Source organism: Salvelinus alpinus, chromosome 19, assembly GCF_045679555.1.
Source record: "Salvelinus alpinus chromosome 19, SLU_Salpinus.1, whole genome shotgun sequence".
Classification (NCBI taxonomy): domain Eukaryota; kingdom Metazoa; phylum Chordata; class Actinopteri; order Salmoniformes; family Salmonidae; genus Salvelinus; species Salvelinus alpinus.
The window spans coordinates 10,095,387-10,120,448 of NC_092104.1; the positions used below are offsets into that span (position 1 = coordinate 10,095,387).

Here is a 25,062-nt window from a genome sequence, read left to right on the forward strand (position 1 = left end):
CCACTAGATGTTGGAACATTGCTGTGGGGACTTGCTTCCATTCAGCCACAAGAGCATTAGTGAGGTCAGGACTGATGTTGGGCGATTAGACCTGGCTCGCAGTCGGCATTCCAATTAATCCCAAAGGTGTTCGATAAGGTTGAGTTCAGAGCTCTATGCAGGCCAGTCAAGTTCTTCCACACCAATCTCTTCAAACCATTTCTGTATGCTGAACCAGGAAAGAGCCTTCCCCAAACTGTTGCCACAAAGTCGGAAGCACAGAATCGTCTAGAATGTAGCGTTAAGATTTCCCATCACTGGAACTAAGGGGCCTAGCCTGAACCATGAAAAACAGCCCCAGACCATTATTCCTCCTCCACCAAACTTTACAGTTGACACTATGGTAATGTTCTCCTGGCATCCTCCAAACACAAGTTCGTCCGTCGGACTGCCAGATGGTGAAGTGTGATTCATCACTAATTTCTACTGTTCCAGAGTCCAATGGCGGTGCGCTTTACACCACTCCACCCGGCGATTGGCATTGCCATGGTGATCTTAGGCTTGGGTGCGGCTGCTCGGCCATGGAAGCCCATTTCATGAAGCTCCCGACCAACAGTCTTTGTGCTGACGTTGCTTGCAGTCAGTTGCTTCCAGAGGCAGTTTGGAACTTGGTAGTGAGTGTTGCAACTGAGGACAGACAATTTTTACATGCTACTCGCTTCAGCACTCGGCGGTTCCGTTATGTGAGCTTGTGTGGCCTTCCACTTCGCGGCTGAGCCTTTGTTGCTCCTAGACGTTTCCACCTCACAATAACAAATGTCAGTGAAGATACTTACCAGCTGGTCAGCGCATGCTCTAAGTATGCGTCCTGGTAATCTGTCTGAGGCTTGTGAATGTTAAGGTATTTAGCTCGTCTAGTAGGCTCGCGTCACTGGGCAGCTCACGGCTGGGTTTCCCTTTGTATTCCGTGATAGTGGGCAAGCCCTGCCACGTCCGACAAGCGTCAGAGCCGGCGTAGTAGGATTTGATCTTAGTCCTGTATTTACGTATACGCCTGTTTGATGTCTCGTCTGAGGTCGTAGTGGGATTTCTTATAAGTGTTGGGATTAGTGTCCCTCTCCTTGAAAGCGGCAGCTGCACTCATCTACAACACTCACATAGGCCTATAGCCCAGCAGACTCATTGAACCCAGTAGCTAGCATTGAGTTTGTACAGTATATTCCTCTTACTGTGTAGTCTTTTATCCATTGTTTTGATCCAGACAGACTTCCAGTAAGTGGCGTAGATATCATAGATATTAAAAATAGTATTTCCCCACCACCACATAAAAGCTCCCTTAAAACATTGCCTAAGACTAAGTCATGGCTATTGATCTTGAGAGACTTCCAGTAAGTAGCTAAGTGCCATAGATATTCAAAATAGATGTAGTATTTCCCCACCACTTAAAATCCCTTTCAAAACATTTCCTAAGTCTAAGTCGTGGCCATTAAGTCATAAAGCAACAATGCTTTGAAGTGGCCAAGGACGGATTTGTTTTTTGTTTTGCTTGGATTGGGACTCCTATGATTTATGACTGGGATACATAGGCTGCAGCACAAATGGCACCCTCTTCCTTATATGGTGCACTGCTTTTGAACAGGGCCCATAGGGGCCCATAGGGCTCTGTTAAAAAGTAGTGCACTATGAAGGGAATATAGAGTGCCATTTGGGGCACAAGCAGAGAGGAAAAGGGAAGGCTTTAACTCCACTGCACATAAAAAATATATTACTCTTGACAAGTAATGTGTAAAGGGACATCTTCATTTGTTGGAGTCTATCTCCTTTACGTGATCCTAGCACAATAAACAGTTCATATTTCAGCCTAATGACAAGTCACCACTTCATAAATGTAGTCGTTGAAGGTAAAATACACATTTCCACAATCAGCTAAATAAATGGTATATTCTAGTCTTTAGGTTAGCTTTAATCAAAACCTTATCTCTCTATCTTTCTCTCTCTCCTTTTCTTTCTCTATTTCTCTCTCTGCCTCTCTCTCTCTCTGCCTCTCTCTCTCTCTCTGCCTCTCTCTCTCTCTGCCTCTCTCTCTCTCTGCCTCTCTCTCTCTCTGCATCTCTCTCTCTCTGCATCTCTCTCTCTCTGCATCTCTCTCTCTCTGCATCTCTCTCTCTCTGCATCTCTCTCTCTCTGCATCTCTCAATTCAATTTAAGAGCTGTATTGGCATGGGAAACATATATTTACATTGCCAAAGCAAGTGAAATAGATATTAAACAAAAGTGAAATAAACAATAAAACAATTTACAGATGTTCCAAAAGAATAAAGATGTTTCGATTGTCATATTATGTGCAAATAGTTAAAGTACAAAAGGGAAAATAAATAAAGCCAGCAGCATACCACCCTGCATGCCAGCAGCATACCACCCTGCAGCCAGCAGCATACCACCCTGCATGCCAGCAGCATACCACCCTGCAGCCAGCAGCATACCACCCTGCAGCCAGCAGCATACCACCCTGCAGCCAGCAGCATACCACCCTGCATGCCAGCAGCATACCACCCTGCATGCCAGCAGCATACCACCCTGCATGCCACTGCTGGCTTGATTCTGAAGCTAAGCAGGGTTGGTCCTGGTCAGTCCCTGGATGGGAGACCAGATTCTGCTGGAAGTGGTGTGACATTGTCCTGTGTAGGGTGCTGTCTTTTGAATGGCATGTTTAACGGGTGTCCTGACTTTCTGTGGTCACTAATGACCCCATGGCACTAATTGTAAGAGTAGGGGTGTTAACCCTGGTGTCCTGACTCTCTGTGGTCACTAATGACCCCATGGCACTCATTGTAAGAGTAGGGGTGTTAACCCTGGTGTCCTGACTCTCTGTGGTCACTAATGACCCCATGGCACTAATTGTAAGAGTAGGGGTGTTAACCCTGGTGTCCTGACTCTCTGTGGTCACTAATGACCCCATGGCACTAATTGTAAGAGTAGGGGTGTTAACCCTGGTGTCCTGGCCTTCATTCCATCATGGCCACCTAATCATCCCCAGTTTACAATTGGCTCATTCAACCCCCCTCCTCTCCCCTGTAACTATTCCCCAAGTTGTTGCTGTAAATGAGAATGTGTTCTCTGTCAACTTACCTGGTACAATAAGGGTGAAATACAAAAATGTACAATAGTGTTTGTTCTTCACTGGTTGCCCTTTTCTTGTGGCAACAGGTCACAAATCGTGCTGCTTTAAAGGCACACTGTGCAACTTCACCCAGTAGATATGAGAGTTTATCAAAATTAGGTTTGTTTTCTAATTATTTGTGAGTCTATGTAATCTGAGGGAAAAATGTGTCTGTAATATGGTCAAACATTTGGCCTGGAGGTTAGGATGCGCAGCTCAGTTTCCACCTCATTTTGTGGCCAGTGTGCACATAGCCTGTCTTCTCTTGAGAGCCAGGTCTGCCTATGCAGGCCTCTCTGTACATAGTCAAAGCTTTCCTTCATTTTGGGTCAGTCACAGTGGTCAGGTATTCTGCCACTTTGTACTCTCAGTTTAGGGCCAAATAGCATTCTAGTTTGCTCTGTTTTTTTGTATTTTTTTTCCAATGTGTCAAGTAATTATCTTTTTGTTTTCTCATGATTTGGTTGGGTCTAATTGTGTTGCTGTCCTGGGGCTCTGTGGGGTCTGTTTGTGTTTGTGAACAGAGCCCCAGGACCAGCTTGCTTAGGGGACTCTTCTCCAGGTTAATATCTCTGTAGATGATGGTGTAAGGATATTTCTGTTTCTCTCTTCCCCCCTCTGTCTCTTTGTCTCTTTGTGTGTGTGTGTGTGTGTGTGTGTGTGTGTGTGTGTGTGTGTGTGTGTGTGTGTGTGTGTGTGTGTGTGTGTGTGTGTGTGTGTGTGTGTGTGTGTGTGTGTGTGTGTGTGTGTGTGTGTGTGTGTGTGTGTGTGTGTGTGTGAGTTTCTAGAGTCCCCACCATATGGAGAAGACTCTCTGTCCATCACATTTGGGTTGAAGAATTTGAATAGCAAAATACTTCATTTAAATCATGGGCATCTTCCAATTCAAATCTCCAGTATTCTCTCTCTCTCTCTCTCTCTCTCTCTCTCTCTCTCTCTCTCTCTCTCTCTCTCTCTCTCTCTCTCTGAAACTCTTTCTCTCTCTCTCTCTCTCTCTCTCTCTCTCTCTCTCTGAAACTCTTTCTCTCTCTCTCTCTTACCGTTTTCATTTATGTCTTTCTCTCTTCATCTCCCCCTCTTCATCTCACTTTCTCATAATGTTTTCTTCCTCTCTGTCTGTCTCTCTCCTTCCCTAACGTAGATCTTTAATGTGTTGGAAGTGTTTGGATAGGGCCTCATCTGGAAGTGGCTGGGTAGGGCCTCATCTGGATGTGGCTGGATAGGGCCTCATCTGGAAGTGGCTGGGTAGGGCCTCATCTGGATGTGGCTGGATAGGCCCTCATCTGGAAGTGGCTGGGTAGGGCCTCATCTGGAAGTGGCTGGGTAGGGCCTCATCTGGATGTGGCTGGATAGGCCCTCATCTGGAAGTGGCTGGGTAGGGCCTCATCTGGAAGTGGCTGGGTAGGGCCTCATCTGGATGTGGCTGGATAGGGCCTCATCTGGAAGTGGCTGGATAGGGCCTCATCTGGAAGTGGCTGGATAGGGCCTCATCTGGATGTGGCTGGATAGGGCCTCATCTGGAAGTGGCTGGATAGGGCCTCATCTGGATGTGGCTGGATAGGGCCTCATCTGGAAGTGGCTGGATAGGGCCTCATCTGGAAGTGGCTGGATAGGGCCTCATCTGGATGTGGCTGGATAGGGCCTCATCTGGAAGTGGCTGGATAGGGCCTCATCTGGAAGTGGCTGGATAGGGCCTCATCTGAGAGTGGCTGGATTTGGAGTGGCACTCTGGGGTGTAAGATTCAGACAGAGAGAGAGAGAGAGAGAGGGAGAGGAGAGGAGTGGTGTGACAGCCCGTATGATTCCTGAGCCAAGGGAGATTTTATACGAACCAGAACACGGCTGAGGCTGGGCCCAGAGCAAGGCTGAGGCTGAGACCAGAGCAAGCCTGAGGCTGGGACCAGAGCAAGACTGAGATTGGGACCAGAGTAAGGCTGTGGCTGGGACCAGAGCAAGGCTGAGGTTGGGACCAGTGCGAGGCTGAGGTTGGGACCAGTGCGAGGCTGAGACAAGAGCAAAGCTGAGGCTGGGACCAGAGCAAGGCTGAGGCTGGAACCAGTGCGAGGCTGAGGCTGGGACCAGTGCGAGGCTGAGACAAGAGCAAAGCTGAGGCTGAGACCAGAGCAAGGCTGAGGCTGGGACCAGAGAAAGGCTGAGGCTGAGCCCAGAGCAAGGTTGAGACCAGAGCAAAGCTGAGGCTGGGCCCAGAGCAAGGCTGAGGCTGAGCTCAGAGCAAGGCTGAGACCAGAGCAAAGCTGAGGCTGGGCCCAGAGCAAGGCCCATAGCAAGGCTGAGGCTGAGCCCAGAGCAAGGGTGAGGCTGAGCCCAGAGCAAGGCTGAGGCTGAGCCCAGAGCAAGGCTGAGGCTGGGACCAGAGCAAGGCTGAGGCTGGGACCAGAGCAAGGCTGAGGCTGGTACCAGAGCAAGGCTGAGGCTGGAACCAGAGCAAGGCTGAGGCTGGGACCAGAGAAAGGCTGAGACTGAGCCCAGAGCAAGGCTGAGACAAGAGCAAAGCTGAGGCTGGGCCCAGAGCAAGGCTGAGGCTGAGCCCAGAGCAAAGCTGAGACCAGAGCAAGGCCCAGAGCAAGGCTGAGGCTGGGACCAGAGCAAGGCTGAGGCTGAGCCCAGAGCAAGGCTGAGACCAGAGCAAAGCTGAGGCTGGGCCCAGAGCAAGGCCCAGAGCAAGGCTGAGGCTGAGCCCAGAGCAAGGCCGAGGCTGAGACCGGAGCAAGGCTGAGGCTGAGCCCAGAGTAAGGCTGAGGCTGTGCCCAGAGCAAGGCTGAGGCTGTGCCCAGAGCAAGGCTGAGGCTGGGACCAGAGCAAGGCTGAGGCTGGGACCAGAGCAAGGCTGAGGCTGGAACCAGAGCAAGGCTGAGGCTGGGACCAGAGCAAGACTGAGGCTGAGACCAAAGCACAGGTGCAAATCTAGTGCCAGGAATCATTACAAGTCATTACTTTAACACAGGCTTCACAGCACAGATCTGATATACTAGGTGGGTTAGCGAAGTATTTGTGTGTGTGTGTGTGTGTGTGTGTGTGTGTGTGTGTGTGTGTGTGTGTGTGTGTGTGTGTGTGTGTGTGTGTGTGTGTGTGTGTGTGTGTGTGTGTGTGTGTGTGTGTGTGTGTGTGTGTGTGTGTGTGTGTGTGTGTGTGTGTGAGTGAGTGAGTATCTGAGTGTGAGTGTGTGGGGGAGACTTGGACAAGAGAACAAGGTGGAATGGGGGTCGACTTACGAGGAACGAGAGGGGAATCGTAAACCGTGTTCCTATCCCATTGTTGGCTTTTTCCCATACTAATTTAGTTGAAAGGGGTCTGTGGCTCCATGGCGGTGTGCGGAGAACACCCTAAAAGCCCTCACATTTAATCTTTATAGATGACCGTAAAACAGCCCAGTGAAAACAGGGAGAGATGGGGTGTCAAATGAATCCCAGAAAAGGAGAGCAAAGCTGCACTAAAGGTCAGTAGCTCTTACATCTCTCCGGAGAGACCGTGCTCACATCTTTACTGACAGAGACCGTACTCAACGCATTTCAAATACTGACACTGATTGTCACACAGAATGCCGCAGCATATTGTTACAGCACAGGGTTTGTGCAGTTTGCAGGTGCAGGAGTTGGCACGTAAACGTATGTCTTCCAACTCCACATCTCCTTCATGCTTTACCTCACACCACAGTTGATGTAGACCTGACAACAGTCACTTTATTGATAATGTACATTTCAATTAAAGCTAATTAAAGGGGAGTTTTCAACATACTGTAGTCTACACACAGCTCCATTAAAATTGTTTTTTGGGGGGGGGGGTCATTTAGCAGACACTCTTATCCAGAGCAACTTTTATCCGGGTTTGTTTAGTCAGGTTGTCCCATTGGACCTCTTGTTCAAGCACGACCGAGAGGAGGACTAGATCCAATAGTCCATGGTTGTGCCCCAAATGACACCCTAGATAGTGCACTACATTTGACCAGGGCCCATGGTCCAAAGTAGTGCAGCATATAGGGAAAATGGTGCCATTTGAGGCACAGTTGTTGTTAAGGTGTGTCCCTGGGAGGTTGGCTGGTTTTACCGTTTCCTAGCTACTAGTATGCAGGTGTGCAGACCGTGTGTACGTTCGAGGTGTTCCGTGGTATAGTAGCCTATAGGACCACAGCCTTCTCCTACAAGGCTGGTAATGTCCATGGTGTCAGGGTGAGTTGTTCTCCTCATGTTTATAGTAATGTAATCTCCCTGACTGTTGTCAGGTCTACATCAACTGTGGTGTGAGGTAAAGCATGAAGGAGATGTGGAGTTGGAAGACATACGTTTATGTGCCAACTCCTGCATATGAACTTACTGTATTGATAGGCTAGCACAGTGTTCAATGTACTTGAATGTCCGCATACGCTTTAACTTGCTCAGGTTCAGCTTCAGCATCATTGTATTTGTTATAAGCAATAGAGCAAAGTCCAGTGACTATTGACTTCTGATTTAAAATGACAGACAGATATTTTAGTCGGCTTAAAGAGACCTCTGCTCTCGAGGGAATTTGACAGTCAGTCTCTGATCCTCTCCTGACCTCAAAACCCAAACAACAAGCCTCTGAAACCCTCTTCAGCTCCTCAGCAGTTTTACACACAAACATTTTTCAAGGGGGTTTTCAGCTTTCGTGTTTCTCTGTGGCATCAGAGTGTGTGTGGCTGAACGCAGGCAGACCTGGGTTCAAATACTATTAGAAATCTTTCAAATGCTTTTAACATTTGTTTCAGTCTGCCTAGAGTACAAGCTGGGCGGGGTTTGAACTTCTGTAACTGTCTTTATTGGTTCAATTGCAACAGGCTAGCTCAAACAAGCACAGATAGAGTATTGTAAATCATTTAAAATAGTGTTTGAACCCTGGTCTGAAGCGCAGGCAAGCTAGTGGCTTGCTAATAGCACAGAAAAGCATGTTATTTCTATACCATCTCAGTGTTCTTCTTTGCTGCAGGTTTTCTCCCCTCTGTGTTAACGATTCAGTGTTTTTTTATGGCTACACCGTGCCAGAGATTTTAAAGTTTATCATACCTTTTATGATTAGGGGCACTTGGAAAATGGTTATAAAAGTAAAGTATGTTGAACAGCGGCCAGCAGGGAACAGCTGTTTTTCTCTGTTCTCAGATGTAAGCGAGCCACACTGCTGAGTTAAAACACACACTGTCGAACAGCTAGCTGAAACACACACTGGCTAGCAGCTAGCTAAAACACACACTGGCTAGCAGCTAGCTGAAACACACACTGGATAGCAGCTAGCTGAAACACACACTGGCTAGCAGCTAGCTGAAACACACACTGGCTAGCAGCTAGCTGAAACACACTGGCTAGCATCTAGGTGAAACACACACTGGCTGGCAGGTAGCTGAAACACACACACGCTAGCAGCTAGCTAAAACACACACTGGCTAGCAGCTAGCTGAAACACACACTGTCGAGCAGCTAGCTGAAACACACACTGGCTAGCAGCTAGCTGAAACACACACACGCTAGCAGCTAGCTGAAACACACACTGGCCAGCAGCTAGCTGAAACACACACTGGCTAGCAGGTAGCTAAAACACACACTGGCTAGCAACTAGCTGAAACAGACACTGGCTAGCAGCTAGGTGAAACATACACTGGCTAGCAGCTAGCTAAAACACACACTGGCTAGCAGCTAGGTGAAACACACACTGGCTAGCAGCTAGCTAAAACACACACTGGCTAGCAGCTAGGTGAAACACACACTGGCTAGCAGCTAGGTGAAACACACACTGGCTAGCAGCTAGATTGAAACACACACTGGCTAGCAGCTAGCTAAAACGCACACTGGCTAGCAGCTAAAACAGAGTAGTTGGAGCGTCTACACTTTCTCTTTACTAACTAGGACTGGGAATTACCAGGGACCTCACGAATTACGACATGTCTGGCTCCCAAGTGGGTGGGCCTATGCCCTGCCAGACCTAACCTATGGCTGCGCCCCTGCCCAGTCATGTGATATCCATAGATGAGGGCCTAATTTATTTATTTCAATTGACTCATTTCCTTATAGGAACTGTAACTCAGTAAAATCGTTGAAATTGTTGCATGTTGTGTTTAGATTTTTGTTCAGTAATATATTTTACATAACCACAAATATTGTATTTTCAGCTGTTTTAAGCTGGTGTACAAAACGGAAAGTAAAAGACGCAAAAATGAAATGTAAGAACGGGAAGCATAGAAATAGAGCATATAGAACAGATCTACAGCTTCTTAGATTTGCTTTCAATGAGAATGACAGATCTATAACTCACATTTCTATGTGAATTTGGTCAGCGTTCCTTTTATTTTGGCAGTTACCTGTAGTTACCCCTGTAGCTCTTCCAGGGGTTCAAATTGAGGGAATGGTACTGATTTCTTCCAGGGGTTCATATTTAGAGAATGGTACAGTACTAGAGTTGAATGGCGGGAACCCGCCCAAACACCGCACCCCTTTCCCGGGATAAATAACTGCGAGAAACCGGTAAATTACAATCAATTATTTATATCAACAGCATGATGTGGAATGGAACTGTTAAATGATATGCAATGACTAAATCCGGCTTCTCTAAGGCCTTCTCTCTGCTCTCTGCATGATCAATCATCAACGCTCATGGTGGGGACAGACAGCCCATTTTGGTATGGAGAACAGTTCACAATGCATGTTGACCTACAGTATCATCTCATCATGGTAACTTTTTTCTTGTGACAGGTAGACCTACATTTCCTGCAGCATAGCCTATGACCGAATGCTCGTCTAATATACACACCCACATCTGACTTTCGGGAGTCACAATATTTTTTGTTGTTGTAAATATATATATATCATTTTTTATTGCAGCTACAGAGTGTTAAAACAGCCTTGACTGACTCGAGTATTGTTGCTTTAAGTCAGAGGATGCGCGAGCAGTCGCTCTCTCTCCATCAATTCCATTCAAATTGCATGTAGGTAATACATGTAGATAATTCTGTTCAAAATATCCCAGCCTACCTCAGTATTAGCCTTGTATGTACAGTAGCTAATGAATGATGGGTTATGCATAATACGCTAACTTATTGCCTCTGTCTCTTGCGCAATAACCAAGTACCTGTTTTCCGCTGGCCTCTCTCCTTTAAAAAACGCTCCTTAGCTCTTGGGAGCCATTTGGGAGATGAGCACATGGTTAGGAGGAAGAGAGGGATAATTTTCTCCTAACAGAGGACAAAAAAAGACCCTAATGCTAACAGTTACGGTAGCTCGGTTTCATCCCAAGGTTAAAGTTTCCTCTGTTCCCCACTCAATAACCTTCTTCTGTACTGTGACAGGAGAGGAAGAGACCCTGGGAAGTGTTTTTGATAGCAGAAGAAAAAAGGAATGGAAACGCCCTTCAGAATTCGCCCCACAATAGTGCTGTAACGGGATAGCTGAGGCCCGGGGGAATATGTCTCAGGCAACTACAGTCAGAGTTAAGAAAAGGACAACAGTAGTGCTCCTAAAAACGAGCATTGACCTGGGATGTTATTATGGTTGCCTCATGCACCTCACTAACAAAAATGGTTCCACGGATTGTGATAATATACTCCCAAGTGTGTCTCTTACCTATTCATTATATAATCAACAGTTTATAAACATCTTATAAACCATTTACAAACTATTTGTAAGTGAAGTATTACCATTAACAAATACGCTTGGTATCACACAGACAGTATGCCAAAAATACACAGAAACCAGCACATGCTCAAAGCCTCTGTCTAGATGTGTGGGCTCTCCCCTTCCTTCCCACCGCCCATCCAATCCCTTCCCTTCCTCCCCCATCCCATCGCCCATCCAATCCCATCCCTTCCTCCCCATCCCATCGCCCATCCCATCCAATCCCATCCCTTCCTCCCCAATCCCACCGCCAATCCCATCTCTTCTCAGTGAAACCAAAACAGCCAAAGTGCCGCAGGGGCCAGACGGGGGCCAGAGGGGGGCCAGGCTGTCAGGTTTGAAGGGTTACAAGTGCAGTGTGGAAGTTCAAAGATCTGTGGCCCCTTCAGACAAAAGGCCCTGCTCCCTCTGTGCTCCCCAGGACAGGTCTCTGTCTCACTGCTTCAACCTAAACAAAGACCCCGTGGTCCTCTATCTGTCTGTCAGGACCTGCTCTCTCTGTGCTCCCCAGGACAGGTCTCTGTCTCACTGCTTCAACCTAAACAAAGACCTCGTGTTCCTCTATCTGTCTGTCAGTCTCTCTCTCTCTGTCTCTCTGTCTGTCTGTCTGAGAGCCTTCTGTCTACACTGGTTTCTACTGGAAATGTATAGTCAGTTCTGAGGGCCAGAACACGGGGTAAAATACCAACTGAAGCAGGCTGCTGCGGTAGGGAGATGATTGGCAACACGAACAATAAAACGTTCAGAAATAAATCTCCGCACAGCAGGCATTCCGCTGTAATTGTATTTAATATTCAGTCTCCAGTTTTTGCTACATAACCTCTTTTTATGTTTGTTTTCTTCCTCATTTCCCTCCTTCCCTTCATCTCCCTTTCTCCCCCTCCTTCCCTTCATCTCCCTTTCTCCCCCTCCTTCCCTCCTTCCCTCCTTCCCTTCATCTCCCTTTCTCCCCCTCCTTCCCTCCTTCCCTCCCTCCCTTCATCTCCCTTTCTCCCCATCCTTCCCTCCTTCCTTCCCTCCCTCCCTTCATCTCCCTTTCTCCCCCTCCTTCTCTCCCTCCCTTCATCTCCCTTTCTCCCCCTCCTTCCCTCCCTCCCTGCCTCCCACAATCCTCTCCAGGAACCCTGATGGTGATGTCCAGCCGTGGTGTTACATCGCTGACCATGAAGACGGAATCTACTGGAGATACTGCGACATACCCACCTGTCAGAGTAAGAGAATGTATGTGTGTGTGTGTGTGTGTGTGTGTGTGTGTGTGTGTGTGTGTGTGTGTGTGTGTGTGTGTGTGTGTGTGTGTGTGTGTGTGTGTGTGTGTGTGTGTGTGTGTGTGTGTGTGTGTGTGTGTGTGTGTGTGTGTGTGTGTGTGTGTGTGTGTGTGCGTTCTTGCGTGTGCATCAGAGTCATGTAGTCAACGCCCTGTGTTCCTGTGTTACACCCTGACTGACCTGAAAGCCCAGAGGCCCTGTTCGTCTCCCTGTCGGTGGCTCTGTTAGTCGCTCGGCGTGTCAGATAGTTCTGAAAACGTTTATAGGTCATCTGCAGAAGCCTTTCACTGAACTATTATCATCCTGAAGAATGTCTCTTAACTGCCTACCATCAGCAGCTCTGCAGTGTCCAGGCATGCCTGTTCCATGTGAACTGTCAGTCAGTCACACTGTGCTTTTACATTTCTGTAATTAGCTGTCAGTCATTCAGCTCAGCAGGGCTCAGTACAGCAGTCAGTGTGTTGTGTTATTACCTCTGTGCTTGTTCTCTACTGGCATACATGTTCTCTACTGGCATACATGTTCTCTACTGGCATGTTCTCTACTGGCATGTTCTCTACTAGTATGTTCTCTACTGGCATGTTCTCTACTGGCATGTTCTCTACTAGTATGTTCTCTACTGGCATGTTCTCTACTGACATGTTCTCTACTGGCATGTTCTCTACTGGCATGTTCTCTACTGGCATGTCCTCTACTGGTATGTTCTCTACTGGCATGTTCTCTACTGGCATGTTCTCTACTGGCATGTTCTCTACTGGCATGTTCTCTACTGGTATGTTCTCTACTGGCATGTTCTCTACTGGCATGTTCTCTACTGGTATGTTCTCTACTGGCATGTTCTCTACTGGCATGTTCTCTACTGGCATGTTCTCTACTGGTATGTTCTCTACTGGCATGGTCTCTACTGGCATGTTCTCTACTGGCATGCTCCCTTCTGGCACGTCCTCTACTTGCTTCTCCTTATTCATTTATTTACCCTTGATTTTAACAGGGAAGGCACATTGAGACCTAGGTCTCTTTTTCAAATGTGTCCTGTATAATACAATATAAATAAACACATTAGACACAAAAAATATATGTATATACAATACCAGTCAAAGGTTTGTACACACCTACTCATTCAAGGGTTTTTCTTTTTTTTGACTATTTTCTACATTGTAGAATAATGTTTGTCTTGATGACAGCTTTGCACACTCTTGGCATTCTCTCAACCAGCTTCACCTGGAATGCTTTTCCAGCAGTCTTGAAGGAGTTCCCACGTATTCTGATCACTTGTTAGCTGCTTTTCCTTCACTCTGCGGTCCAACTCATCCCAAACCATCTCAATTGGGTTGAGGTCGGGTGATTGTGGAGGCCAGGTCATCTGATGCAGAACTCCATCACTCTCCTTCTTGGTCAAATAGCCCTTACACAGCCTGGAGGTATGTTTTGGGTCATTGTCCTGTTGAAAACAAATGATAGTTCCACTAAGCGCAAACCAGATGGGATGGTGTATCGCTGCAGAATGCTGTGGTAGCCATGCTGGTTAAGTGTGCCTTGAATTCTAAATAAATCACAGACAGTGTCACCAGAAAAGCACCCCCACAGCATCAAACCTTCTCCTCCATGCTTCATGGTGGGAAACACACATTTCACCTACTCTGCGTCTCACAAAGACACGGCGGTTGGAACCAAAAATCTCAAATTTGGACTCATCAGACCAAAGGACAGATTTCCACTGGTCTAATGTCCATTGCTCGTGTTTCTTGGACCAAACAAGTATCTTCTTCTTATGTGTCCTTTAGTAGCAGCAGTTTGACCATGAAGGCCTGATTCACACAGTCTCCTCTGAACATGTTGAGATGTGTCTGTTACTTGAACTCTGTGAAGCATTTATTTGGGCTGCTATTTTTGAGGCTGGTAACTCTAATGAACTTATCGTCTGCAGCAGAGGTACCTCTGGGTCTTCCTTTCCTGTGGCGGTCCTCATGAGAGCCAGTTTCATCATAGTGCGTGATGGTTTTTGCGACTGCACTTGAAGAAGCTTTCAAAGTTCTTGAAATGTTGCGTTTTGACTGACCTTCATGTCGTTAAAGTAATGATAGACTGTCATTTCTCTTGCCATAATAAGGACTTGGTCTTTTACCAAATAGGTAAAACTGATAAAACTGGTGAAACTGGTTTGACAACTGATTGGCTTAAACGCATTAAGAAGGAAAGAAATTCCACAAGTTAACTTTTAACAAGGCACACTTTTTTAATGCCAAGAGTGTGCAAAGCTGTCATCAAGGCAAAGAGTGGCTATTTGAAGAATCTCAAATATAATTTATATTTTGGATTTGTTTTAACACTTTTTTGGTTACTAAGTGATTCCACATGTGTTATTTCATAGTTTTGATGTCTTCACTATTATTCTACAATGTAGAAAATCTTAAAAAATTAAGAAAAATCCTTGAATGAGTAGGTGTTCTAAAACTTTTGACCGGTAGAGTCTATACAGTTGAAGTTGTAAGTTTACATACACTTAGGTTTTTCAACCACTCCACAAATTTCTTGTTAACAAACTACAGTTTTGGCAAGTCGGTTAGGACATCTACTTTGTGCATGACACAAGTACTTTTTCCAAAAGTTGTTTGCAGACAGATTATTTCACTTATATTTCACTTTATCATAATTCCAGTGGGTCACAAATTTACATACAGTAAATTGACTGTGCCTTTAAACAGCTTGGAAAATTCCAGAAAATTATGTCATGGCTTTAGAAGCTTCTGTTAGGCTAATTGACATAATTTGAGTCAATTGGAGGTGTACCTGTGGATGTATTTCAAGGCCTACCTTCAAACTCAGTGCCTCTTTGCTTGACATCATGGGAAAATCAAAAGAAATCAGCCAAGACCTCAGAAAAAAACATGTAGACCTCCACAAGTCTGGTTCATCCTTGGGAGAAATTTCCAAATGCCTGAAGTTACCACATTCATCTGTAAAAACAATAGTATGCAAGTATAAACACCATGGGACCACACAGCCGTCATACCACTCAGGAAGGAGACGCGTTCTGTCTCCTAGAGATGAAGGTACTGTGGTGCGAAAAGTGCAAATCAATCCCAGACCAACAGCAAAGGACCTTGTGACGATGCTGGAGGAAACAGGTACAAAAGTATCTATATCCACAGTAAAACTAGTCCTATATCGACATAATCTGAAAGGCCGCTCAGCAAGGAAGAAGCCACAGCTCAAAAACCGCCATAGAAAGCCAGACTACGGTTTGCAACTGCACATGGGGACAAAGATCATACTTTTTGGAGAAATGTCCTCTGGTCTGATGAAACAAAAATAGAACTGTTTGGCCATAATAACCATCGTTATGTTTGGAGGAAAAAGGACGCTTGCAAGCCGAAGAACACCATCCCAACCGCAAAGCATGGGGTGGCAGCATCATGTTGTGGGGGTGCTTTGCTGCAGGAGTGACTGATAAACGTCACAAAATAGATGGCATCATGAGGCAGGAAGATTATGTGGATATATTGAAGCAACATCTCAAGACATCAGTCAGGAAGTTCAACCTTGGTCGCAAATGGGTCTTCCAAATGGACAATGGCCCAAGCATACTTCCAAAGTTGTGGCAAAATGGCTTAAGGACAACAAAGTCAAGGTATTGGAGTGGCCATCACAAAGCCCTGACCTCAATCCTATTGAAAATTTGTGAGCAGAACTGAAAAAGCGTGTGCGAGCAATGAGGCCTTCAAACCTGACTCAGTTACACCAGCTCTGCCAGGAGGAATGGGGCAAAATTCACCCAACTTATTGTGGAAAGCTTGTGGAAGGCTACCCGAAACGTTTGACCCAAGTTAAACAATTTAAAGGAAATGCTACCAAATACTAATTGAGTTTATGTAAACTTCTGACCCACTGGGAATGTGATGAAAGAAATAAAATCTGAAATAAATCATTCTCTCTACTATTATTCTGACATTTCACATTCTTAAAATAAAGTGGTGATCCTAAATTACCTAAGACAAGGAATTTTTACTAGGATTAAATGTCAGGAATTGTGAAAAACTGAGTTTAAATATACTTGGCTAAGGTGTATGTAAACCTCTGACTTCAACTGTGTGTATATATATATAAATATAAGCACACCTTAAAATACAAAAACACAGTCATGGGAAGCACAAATTAAACATCACAAATCACATTCCTCTACAAATAAGTCCTCAGTCAATGCTTTTAATTGCCCAAACGGCACCAGATGTCACGACTTCCACTGAAGTCGTCTCCTCTCCTTGTTTGGGCGGCGGTCGGCGTCACCGGTCTTCTAGCCATCGTCGATCCACTTTTCATTTTCCATTTGTTTTGTCTTGTTTTCCTACACACCTGGTTTCCATTTCCCTCATTATTTGTTGTGTATTTAACCCTCTGTTCCTCCCATGTCTTTGTGTGGAATTGTTTGTTGTAAGTGCTTGTGCACATGTTTACTGGTGCGCGTCGGGTTTTTGTGCCCATATTCTGTTGTATTTTTATGCCGTTGGCTTTTGGATTGAACTGCTACCTAGTTCTGCTCTCCTGCGTCTGACTTCCCTGCCGCCAGTTACGCCAGAACATCAAGATGAAATTAATTTTGAATGTAGTTCCAGCAATATTGTGCATTAAAACTAAAAGCAGATTTACCTACACTACTGTTCAAATGTTTGGGGTCACTTAGAAATGTCCTTGTTTTTGAGAAAAAAGCAAATTATTTGCCCATTAAAATAACATCAAATTGATCAGAAATACAGTGTAGACATTGTTAATGTTGTAAATGACTATTGTAGCTGGAAACGGCTGATTGTTGATGGAATATCTACATAGATGTACAGAGGCCCATTATCAGCAACCATCACTCCTGTGTTCCAATGGCACGTTGTGTTAGCTAATCTAAGTTGATAATTTTAAAAGGCTAATTGATAATGACAAAACCCGTTTGCAATTATGTTAGCACAGCTGAAAACTGTTGTGCTGATTAAAGAAGTAATACAACTGGCCTTCTTTAGACTAGTTCAGTATCTGGAGAATCAGCATTTGTGGGTTCGATTACAGGCTCAAAATGGCCAAAAACAAAAACTTTCTTCTGGAACTCGTCAGTCTATTCTTGTTCTGAGAAATGAAGGCTATTCCATGCGAGAAATTGCCAAGAAACTGAAGATCTGATACAACGCTGTGTACTACTCCCTTCACAGAACAGCGCAAACTGTCTCTAATAGAAAAAGGAGTGGGAGGCCCCTTTGCAGGGATTTTACAGTTTTCCAGAATTTAGCCGGGTTCCCATTACAATCTGAAAGAGCGGTTACATAATATGCCGATTTAGCCTTTCTGATTTTTTGTCTAACACAATTATTCCTTAGTTGCTTAAAAGCTTGCCAGTCCGAGCCTAAGCCTGTGTTCCTGGCCTTGACCCAAGCATCATCTCTTTTATAAATTACAATTCCAGAGTGTACCAGGCATTCGATCTACCTTTAACCCTACATTTTTTGAAGAAAGCATGATTATTCACAATAGTATTGAAAACATCTAAAAACAAGCCCAGTACTTATTTAGGCCTGGTGCATGCTGCAGAGTTCCTTTCCACTTCATTAGTATACTATACTTTACTGTGTGTCCCAGTAGCAACTATGTAGAGAGGGACCTGGAGGCTTCATTCGTAAAGTGTCTCAGAGTAGGAGTGCTGATCTAGGATCAGGTACCTCCTGTCCATATAAACGTATTTCTTGTAGTCTAATATCTTAACTGATTCTTGACCAACACTCCTATTCTCAGACGCTTTTTGAATAGGAGCCCTGGAGGCTGTGCGGGGTTCCTACTCCTCTGTGTTACTGAAGCTAAAGGACTCAAGCCCACTCCTCAAACTTTTCACTCTGGAGGCCAAAGGGCTAAAGGACCCATTAACCCATCCAACAATGCGTGGCCTGCTGAAGAGACAGCTTTGGTTTGTGTGTGTCTCTCTCTCTCTCTCTCTCTCTCTCTCTCTCTCTCTCTCTCTCTCTCTCTCTCTCTCTCTCTCTCTCTCGCTTTCTCTCGCTCTCTCTCTCGCTCTCTCTTTCGACCGACCTATTTCACACAAGTGTCTAGTTATCCATGAATGTCTCGACCAGACCCATCCCCATCTTTGTGTCAGAGTGGGTAAGGCCGACCCACCCTTCCATCCATCTATTCCCCTGGCTGGTTGTGTCAGAGGGGGGCAGGCAGACCCGCCCATCTATCTACCCATTCCCCTGGCTGGAGTAAGCACTAAGCTGATTCCTTATCTCATGTGAATTGAGGCCAGCCTTTGTTGCAGGCAGATGGGATAAAGCCACCATAGGCCTGCTCCCCCCTGCCTGCCTGCCTGTTTTTGTCTGATGTCTGGACCGGTGCAGCGCGCCTGCCCGGTAACCTATCCTTGTGCCGTGTGTGTGTGTGTCCAACTTCTCCTGTTTGCTGTGAGCTTCGCCCATATCAAATGCAGCTCTATTTCTGCATTGGCATTATAGATAGAGATAGACACACTGTATTTCTGAATAGAGGGGAAATTGAGAGAAGAAAAGAGCTCAGAGCGAGGCATCTACAATGAAGACAGATGAATAGCGAGGCATCTCCCTCTGTCTGCCTATCTGTCTCCCTGCCTCCCTGCCTGTCTCCCTGTCTGCCTCCCTGTCTACCCTCCTGTTTACTTGGCTGCCTTTCTGTCTGTCTGCCTCCCTGCCTGTCTCCCTGTCTGCCTTCCTGTCTGTCTGCCTGTCTGCCTGTATGTCTGCCTGTCTGTCTGCCTGTCGGTTTTGTCTGTGTTTTTGTCTGTGTTGGTTGGTCTACATGTTGTTTTTTCTGTTTTCGTGTGGCATTGTGGCCATTCACTGAGGCTCTGTCTGTACCCACCAGGGTTGGTCAGGTCAGTTTCAACGTTGTGCCCTGTCATCCAGGGTCATCACGTCATCCTGGTGAGGCAGCGGGCACACCCTGTTAAAACAACAACAACAATAATAACAACAACAAATGTAATTTAGCAGACACTTTTATCCAACTTAGGAGAAGTTGTATTTTTTACAACAAAGTCTCTATTTTGTTATGTAAATGTAATGTTATAGAATGGTCCAGACATCTTTTTTTGTGATTTCACTTGTTTTTAAAACAATTACTCCAAACAGCAAATTATCTCCTTGTCCTCGTTGTGTAGTATAGGGGCCATGAAAATGTATGAACAAAGGCTCCAAAAACACCATCATACGTCCTTTTAGAAATGGAAGCCTCTCAGTATAGTGATGCAGATCTTTAGATGTTGTACACATGAAATTGTGAATGGGTCATTCTAAACTTTATCCGCAACGTTATATGTTCCCTGCAGTCCTGAAGTGTTGTCTTTGAAACGTACACACACACTGCAGTCCTGAAGTGTTGTCTTGGAAACGTACACACACACTGCAGTCCTGAAGTGTTGTCTTGGAAACGTACACACACACTGCAGTCCTGAAGTGTTGTTGTTGAAACGTACACACACACTGCAGTCCTGAAGTGTTGTCTTTGAAACGTACACACACACTGCAGTCCTGAAGTGTTGTCTTTGAAACGTACACACACACTCCAGTCCTGAAGTGTTGTTGTTGAAATGTACACACACACTGCAGTCCTGAAGTGTTGTCTTTGAAACGTACACACACACTGCAGTCCTGAAGTGTTGTCTTTGAAACGTACACACACACTGCAGTCCTGAAGTGTTGTCTTTGAAACGTACACACACACTGCAGTCCTGAAGTGTTGTCTTTGAAACGTACACACACACTGCAGTCCTGAAGTGTTGTTGTTGAAACGTACACACACACTGCAGTCCTGAAGTGTTGTCTTTGAAACGTACACACACACTGCAGTCCTGAAGTGTTGTCGTTGAAACGTACACACACACTGCAGTCCTGAAGTGTTGTCTTTGAAACGTACACACACACTGCAGTCCTGGAACATTATCTGAAATACCCACGCACTATTCTCGTTTTGAGGCAAGAAACACTGAACCATGCATGAGAGCACCAGCTGTTTCAGACGAATGTGTGATCTCGCTCTCCGTCTCCAATGTGAGTAAGATGTTTAACCTGTCTAGGAACGGTTCCACCTCTCGCCAACAGCCAATGAAATTGCAGGGCGCCAAATTCAATCAACAGAAATCTCATAATTCAAATTTCTCAAACATACAAGTATTAGACACCATTTTAAAGATAAAATTCTCGTTAATCCAACCACAGTGTCCGATTTCAAAAAGGCTTTTCGGCAAAAGCAGAACATATCATTATGTTAGGTCAGCAACTAGTCACTGAAAGCATACAGCGATTTTCCAACCAAAGGGAGGAGTCACAAAAAGCAGAAATAGAGATAAAATTAATCACTAACCTTTGATATTCTTCATCAGATGACACTCCCGGGACAACATGTTTCACAATACATGTACGTTTTGTTCGATCAAGTTCATATTTATATCCAAAAGCCTCAGTTTACATTTGGCTTTGCCTCCAAAACATCCCGTGAATTTGCACAGAGCCACATCAATTTACAGAAATAATCATAATAAACATTAATAAAAGATACAAGTGTTATTCACAGAATTAAAGATATACTTCTCCTTAACGCAACCGCTGTGTCAGATAAAAAAAAAAAAAACTTTACGGAAAAAGCAAACCATGGAATAATCTGAGTACGGCGCTCAGACAACAAATCAAGCCAAACAGATGTCCACCATGTTGGAGTCAACAGAAGTCAGAAATAGCATTATAAATATTCACTTACCTTTGATGATCTTCATCAGAATGCACTCCCAGGAATCCCAGCTCCACAATAAATGTTTGATTTGTTCGATAAAGTTCATCTTTATGTCCAAATACCTCCTTTTTGTTAGCGCGATTAGCCCAGTATTCCAAATTCATGACGCGCAATCACTAGGAGCAGATGAAAAGTCAAAAAGTTCCATTACAGTCCGTAGAAACATGTCAAACGAAGTATAGAATCAATCTTTAGGATGTTTTTAACATAAATCTTCAATAATGTTCCAACCGGAGAATTCCTTTGTCTTCAGAAATGCAATGGAACTCAAGCTAACTCTCACGTTAACGCGCATGGTCAACTCATGGCACTCTGGGAGAGACCTTACTCAATCCCCTCTCATTCGCCCCCACCTCACAGTAGAAGCATCAAACAAGGTTCTAAAGGCTGTTGACATCTAGTGGAAGCCTTAGGAATATGACCCCATAGACACTGTGTATTTGATAGGCCAAGAGTTGAAAAACTACAAACCTCAGATTTCCCTGGTTGGATTTTTCTCAGGTTTTCGCCTGCCATATGAGTTTTGTTATACTCACAGACATCATTCAAACAGTTTTACAAACTTCAGCGTGTTTTCTATCCACATATACCAATAATATGCATATTTTAGCAACTGGGACTGAGTAGCAGGCAGTTTACTCTGGGCACGCTTTTCATCCAAACGTGAAAATGCTGCCCCCTAGCCCAAACAGGTTAAACAGGTTAACATTCGCAAGGCCGCAGGGCCAGATGGATTACCAGGACGCATACTCAAAGCATGCGCTGACCAGCTGGCAAGTGTCTTCACTGACATTTTCAACCTATCCCTGACCTGGTCTGCAATATCACATAGTCTGCAATATCACATAGTCCCCATGCCAAAGAACGCCAAGATAACCTGCCTAAATTACTATTGCCTTGTAGCACTCACATCTATAGCCGTGAAATAATTAGAAAGACTGGTCATGGCTCACATCAACACCATCATCCCAGAGACACTGGACCCACTTCAATTCGCATACCGCCCAAACAGATCCACAGATGACGCAATCTCTATTGCACTCCACTGCATCCCGTCTGCAACTGGATGCTGGACTTCCTATACGGGCCGCCCGCAGGCGGTGAGGGTAGGCAACAACACATCCGCAACGTTGACATCAACACGGGGGCCCCTCAGGGGTGTGTGCTTACTCCCCTCCTTTACTCCCTGTTCACCCATGACTGTGTGGCCGCGAACGACTCCAATAGAGGAGGAGGTCAGTGATCTGGTAGTGTGGTGCCAGGACAACAACCTCTTTCTCAACGTCAGCAAGACAAAGGAACTGATTGTGGACTACAGGAAACGGAGGGGCTAGCTCGCCCTCATCCACATCGACGGGGCTGTAGTGGACTGGGTCGAGAGCTTGAAGTTCCTCAGTGTCCACATCACTAAGGAATTAACATGGTCCACACACACCCACATAGTTCTGAAGAGGGCACAACAGCGCCCTTTTCCCCTCAGGAGGCTGAAAAGATTTGACTTCCTCAAAAAGTTCTACAGCTGAACCATTGAGAGCATCTTGACTGGTTTCATCACTGCTTTGTACGGCAACTGCAAGGTACCTGACCGCAAGGCGCTACAGAGGGTGGTGGGTATGGCCCAGCATATCAGTAGGGCCAAGCTCTCTGCCATCCAGGACCTCTATACCAGGCGGTGTCAGAGAAAAGGCCCCAAAAATGTTCTAAGACTCCAGCCACCCAAGCCATAGACTGTTCTCTCTGCTACCGCATGGCAAGTCTGGAACCAACAGGACCAGCTTCTATCCCCAAGCCATAAGACTGATAAACAAGACTGATGAATAGCTTGTTCATATAAGGAAGTCAGTCAATTGAAATAAATAAATTAGGCCTTAATCTATGGATTGCACATGACTGGGAATACAGATATGCACCTGTTGGTCACAGATACCTTTAAAGAAAGGTATGGGCATGGATCCTAAAACCAGTCTGTATCTGGTGTGACCACCTTTGCCTCATGCAACCTGACACATGTCCTTCGCATAGAGTTGATCAACCTGTTGATTTGGCTTGTGGAATGTTGTTCCACTCCTCTTCAATGGCTGTGTGAAGTTGCTGGATTTTGGCGGGAACTGGAACACGCTGTCGTACTCGTCGATCCAGAGCATCCCAAACATGCTCAATAGGTGACATGTCGTGTGAGTATGCAGGCCATAGAAGAACTGGGACATTTTCAGCTTCCGGGAATTGTGTACAGATCCTTGTGACATGAGGCAGTGCATTATCATGCTGAAACATGAGGTGATGGCGGCGGATGAATGGCATAACAATGGGCCTCAGGATCTCGTCACGGTATCTCTGTGCATTCAAATTGCCATTGATAAAATGCAATTGTGTTCATTATCCGTAGCTTATGCCTGCCCACACCACAACCCCACCATCACCATGTGGCACTCTGTTCCAAACGTTGACATCAGCAAACCGCTCGCCAACACGACGTCATACACATGATCTGCGGTTGTGAGGCCGGTTGGACATACTGCCAAAATGAACATTCAATTCTTTGGCAACAGCTCTGGTGGACATTCCAGCAGTCAACATGTCAATTGCATGCTCCCTTGAGACATCTGTGGCATTGTGTTGTGTGACAAAACTGCACATTTTAGAGTGGCCTTTTATTGTCCCCAGCACAAGTTGCACCTGTATAATGACCATGCTGTTTAATCAGCTTCTTGATATGCCACACCTGTCAGGTTGATGGAATATCTTGGCAAAGGAGAAATACTCACTAACAGGGATGTAAACACATTTGTGCACAACATTACCTTGGTAACGCGACTCAGTCGTGTTTGTGCCTGTGAGATTGAGAGTCTGACAAGTAGAAGCGTTGTCTTTTCTTCTCTAGCTGTTGAAACTCAAATATAGAAAAACAACCCAGCGTATGAACAAAACAATGTAAACAAACACAAGGACAATGTCTCACTTCAGTAGACGACTTTCATTACTTGAAACGTAAATAAATCCACCTTTTATGCCTGTGCGCAGCACTTCTAAAAATCTAACTTTCCCTCAGCTCTTCGCGTGTGCAAAGCCCCCAGCCAGGCAGTGTTGCAGCACGAGGTGGAATATGCTATATAGGATTCGTAGTTCTTTGAATTTGTGCGATTCATTTACCAGCTATGACACAAAACGTCGGGAAAAAATGACAACAGCTACTGCAGCATTTATTTTACTATAAATGTGATACTTTTTATTCAGAAATGTGAGCAAAATGCTCAAACTGTTGAGCCTTGACCCCCTCGCCAACGTGGCTGGTGAAATAGATCTTACCGGACAATGACAAAATCGACCCGCATTTGGCAGGTGGCAGGTGTTAACTTTAGGCCCTGACTGGTACTCCCTGTATATAGCCATGTTATTTTTACTCATTATTGTTTTTCATTATTCCTTGTGTCACTATTTTTATATTACATTTTTATCTTTAACTCTGCATTGGTCGAAAAGGACACGTAAGTAAGTATTTCACTGTTAGCATACATACACCAAATAAGATTTGATTTGACACACACACACTGCAGTCCTGGAGCCTTCTCTGACACACACACACACACACACACACACACACACACACACACACACACACACACACACACACACACACACTCCGTTGTTATGAGCCATCCTCCCCTCAGCAGCCTCTACTGATGCTAATATACATTTTTGTTCTCTATCAAAGCCAGGTAGTCCCAAGGGTGTTATTTTGATTGATAGGGTAGGACAGGGATAAGTCTAAAGGGAAAGCTGCCTGTTGCACCAGAACAGTGCATGGGAAGGAGAGGGGGAACATTCTCGCTCCATTAAAATAATCAAGTTTTAAAACATACAGCGACGTTTCTGTCTATACATAGACCTTCATCAAACAGAGGGGTGTCAGGTACCCTAGTGGTTAAGAGCGTTGGGCAAGTAACAAAAAGGTCGCTGTTTAGAAGAGCTGACTATGTGAAAAATCTGTCGATGTGCCCTTGAGTTAAACCCTTAATTGCTCCTCTAAGCCGCTCTGGATAAGACTGTCTGATAAATGACAATTAAAGAAAAATATTTCAAAGGCAGGTAGTCCCTCAAGGGTGTTATTTGGGATTGATTAAAACTTTAAAATTCCTGTTTGGGGCATCCCGAGTGGCGCAACGGTCTAAGGCACTGCATTGTAGTGCTTGAGGCGTCACTACAGACCTGGGTTCGATCCAAGGCTGTGTCA

General features: G+C 45.3%; 1 protein-coding gene across 3 annotated transcripts in view; it reads left to right on the plus strand.

The window, feature by feature from the left end:
- LOC139544999 (kremen protein 1-like) overlaps positions 1 to 25,062 on the plus strand; it is a 128,218-nt gene that overhangs the window by 53,476 nt on the left and 49,680 nt on the right. For 2 of the 3 annotated variants that reach the window (XM_071352301.1, XM_071352302.1), the window contains exon 3: positions 11,893 to 11,984. In XM_071352301.1, the coding sequence (XP_071208402.1) occupies positions 11,893 to 11,984 (92 nt within the window). Of the gene's footprint in view, positions 1 to 7,181; positions 7,327 to 11,892; positions 11,985 to 25,062 lie in introns of those variants that run through there. The other variant, XM_071352303.1, reaches the window with a different exon arrangement.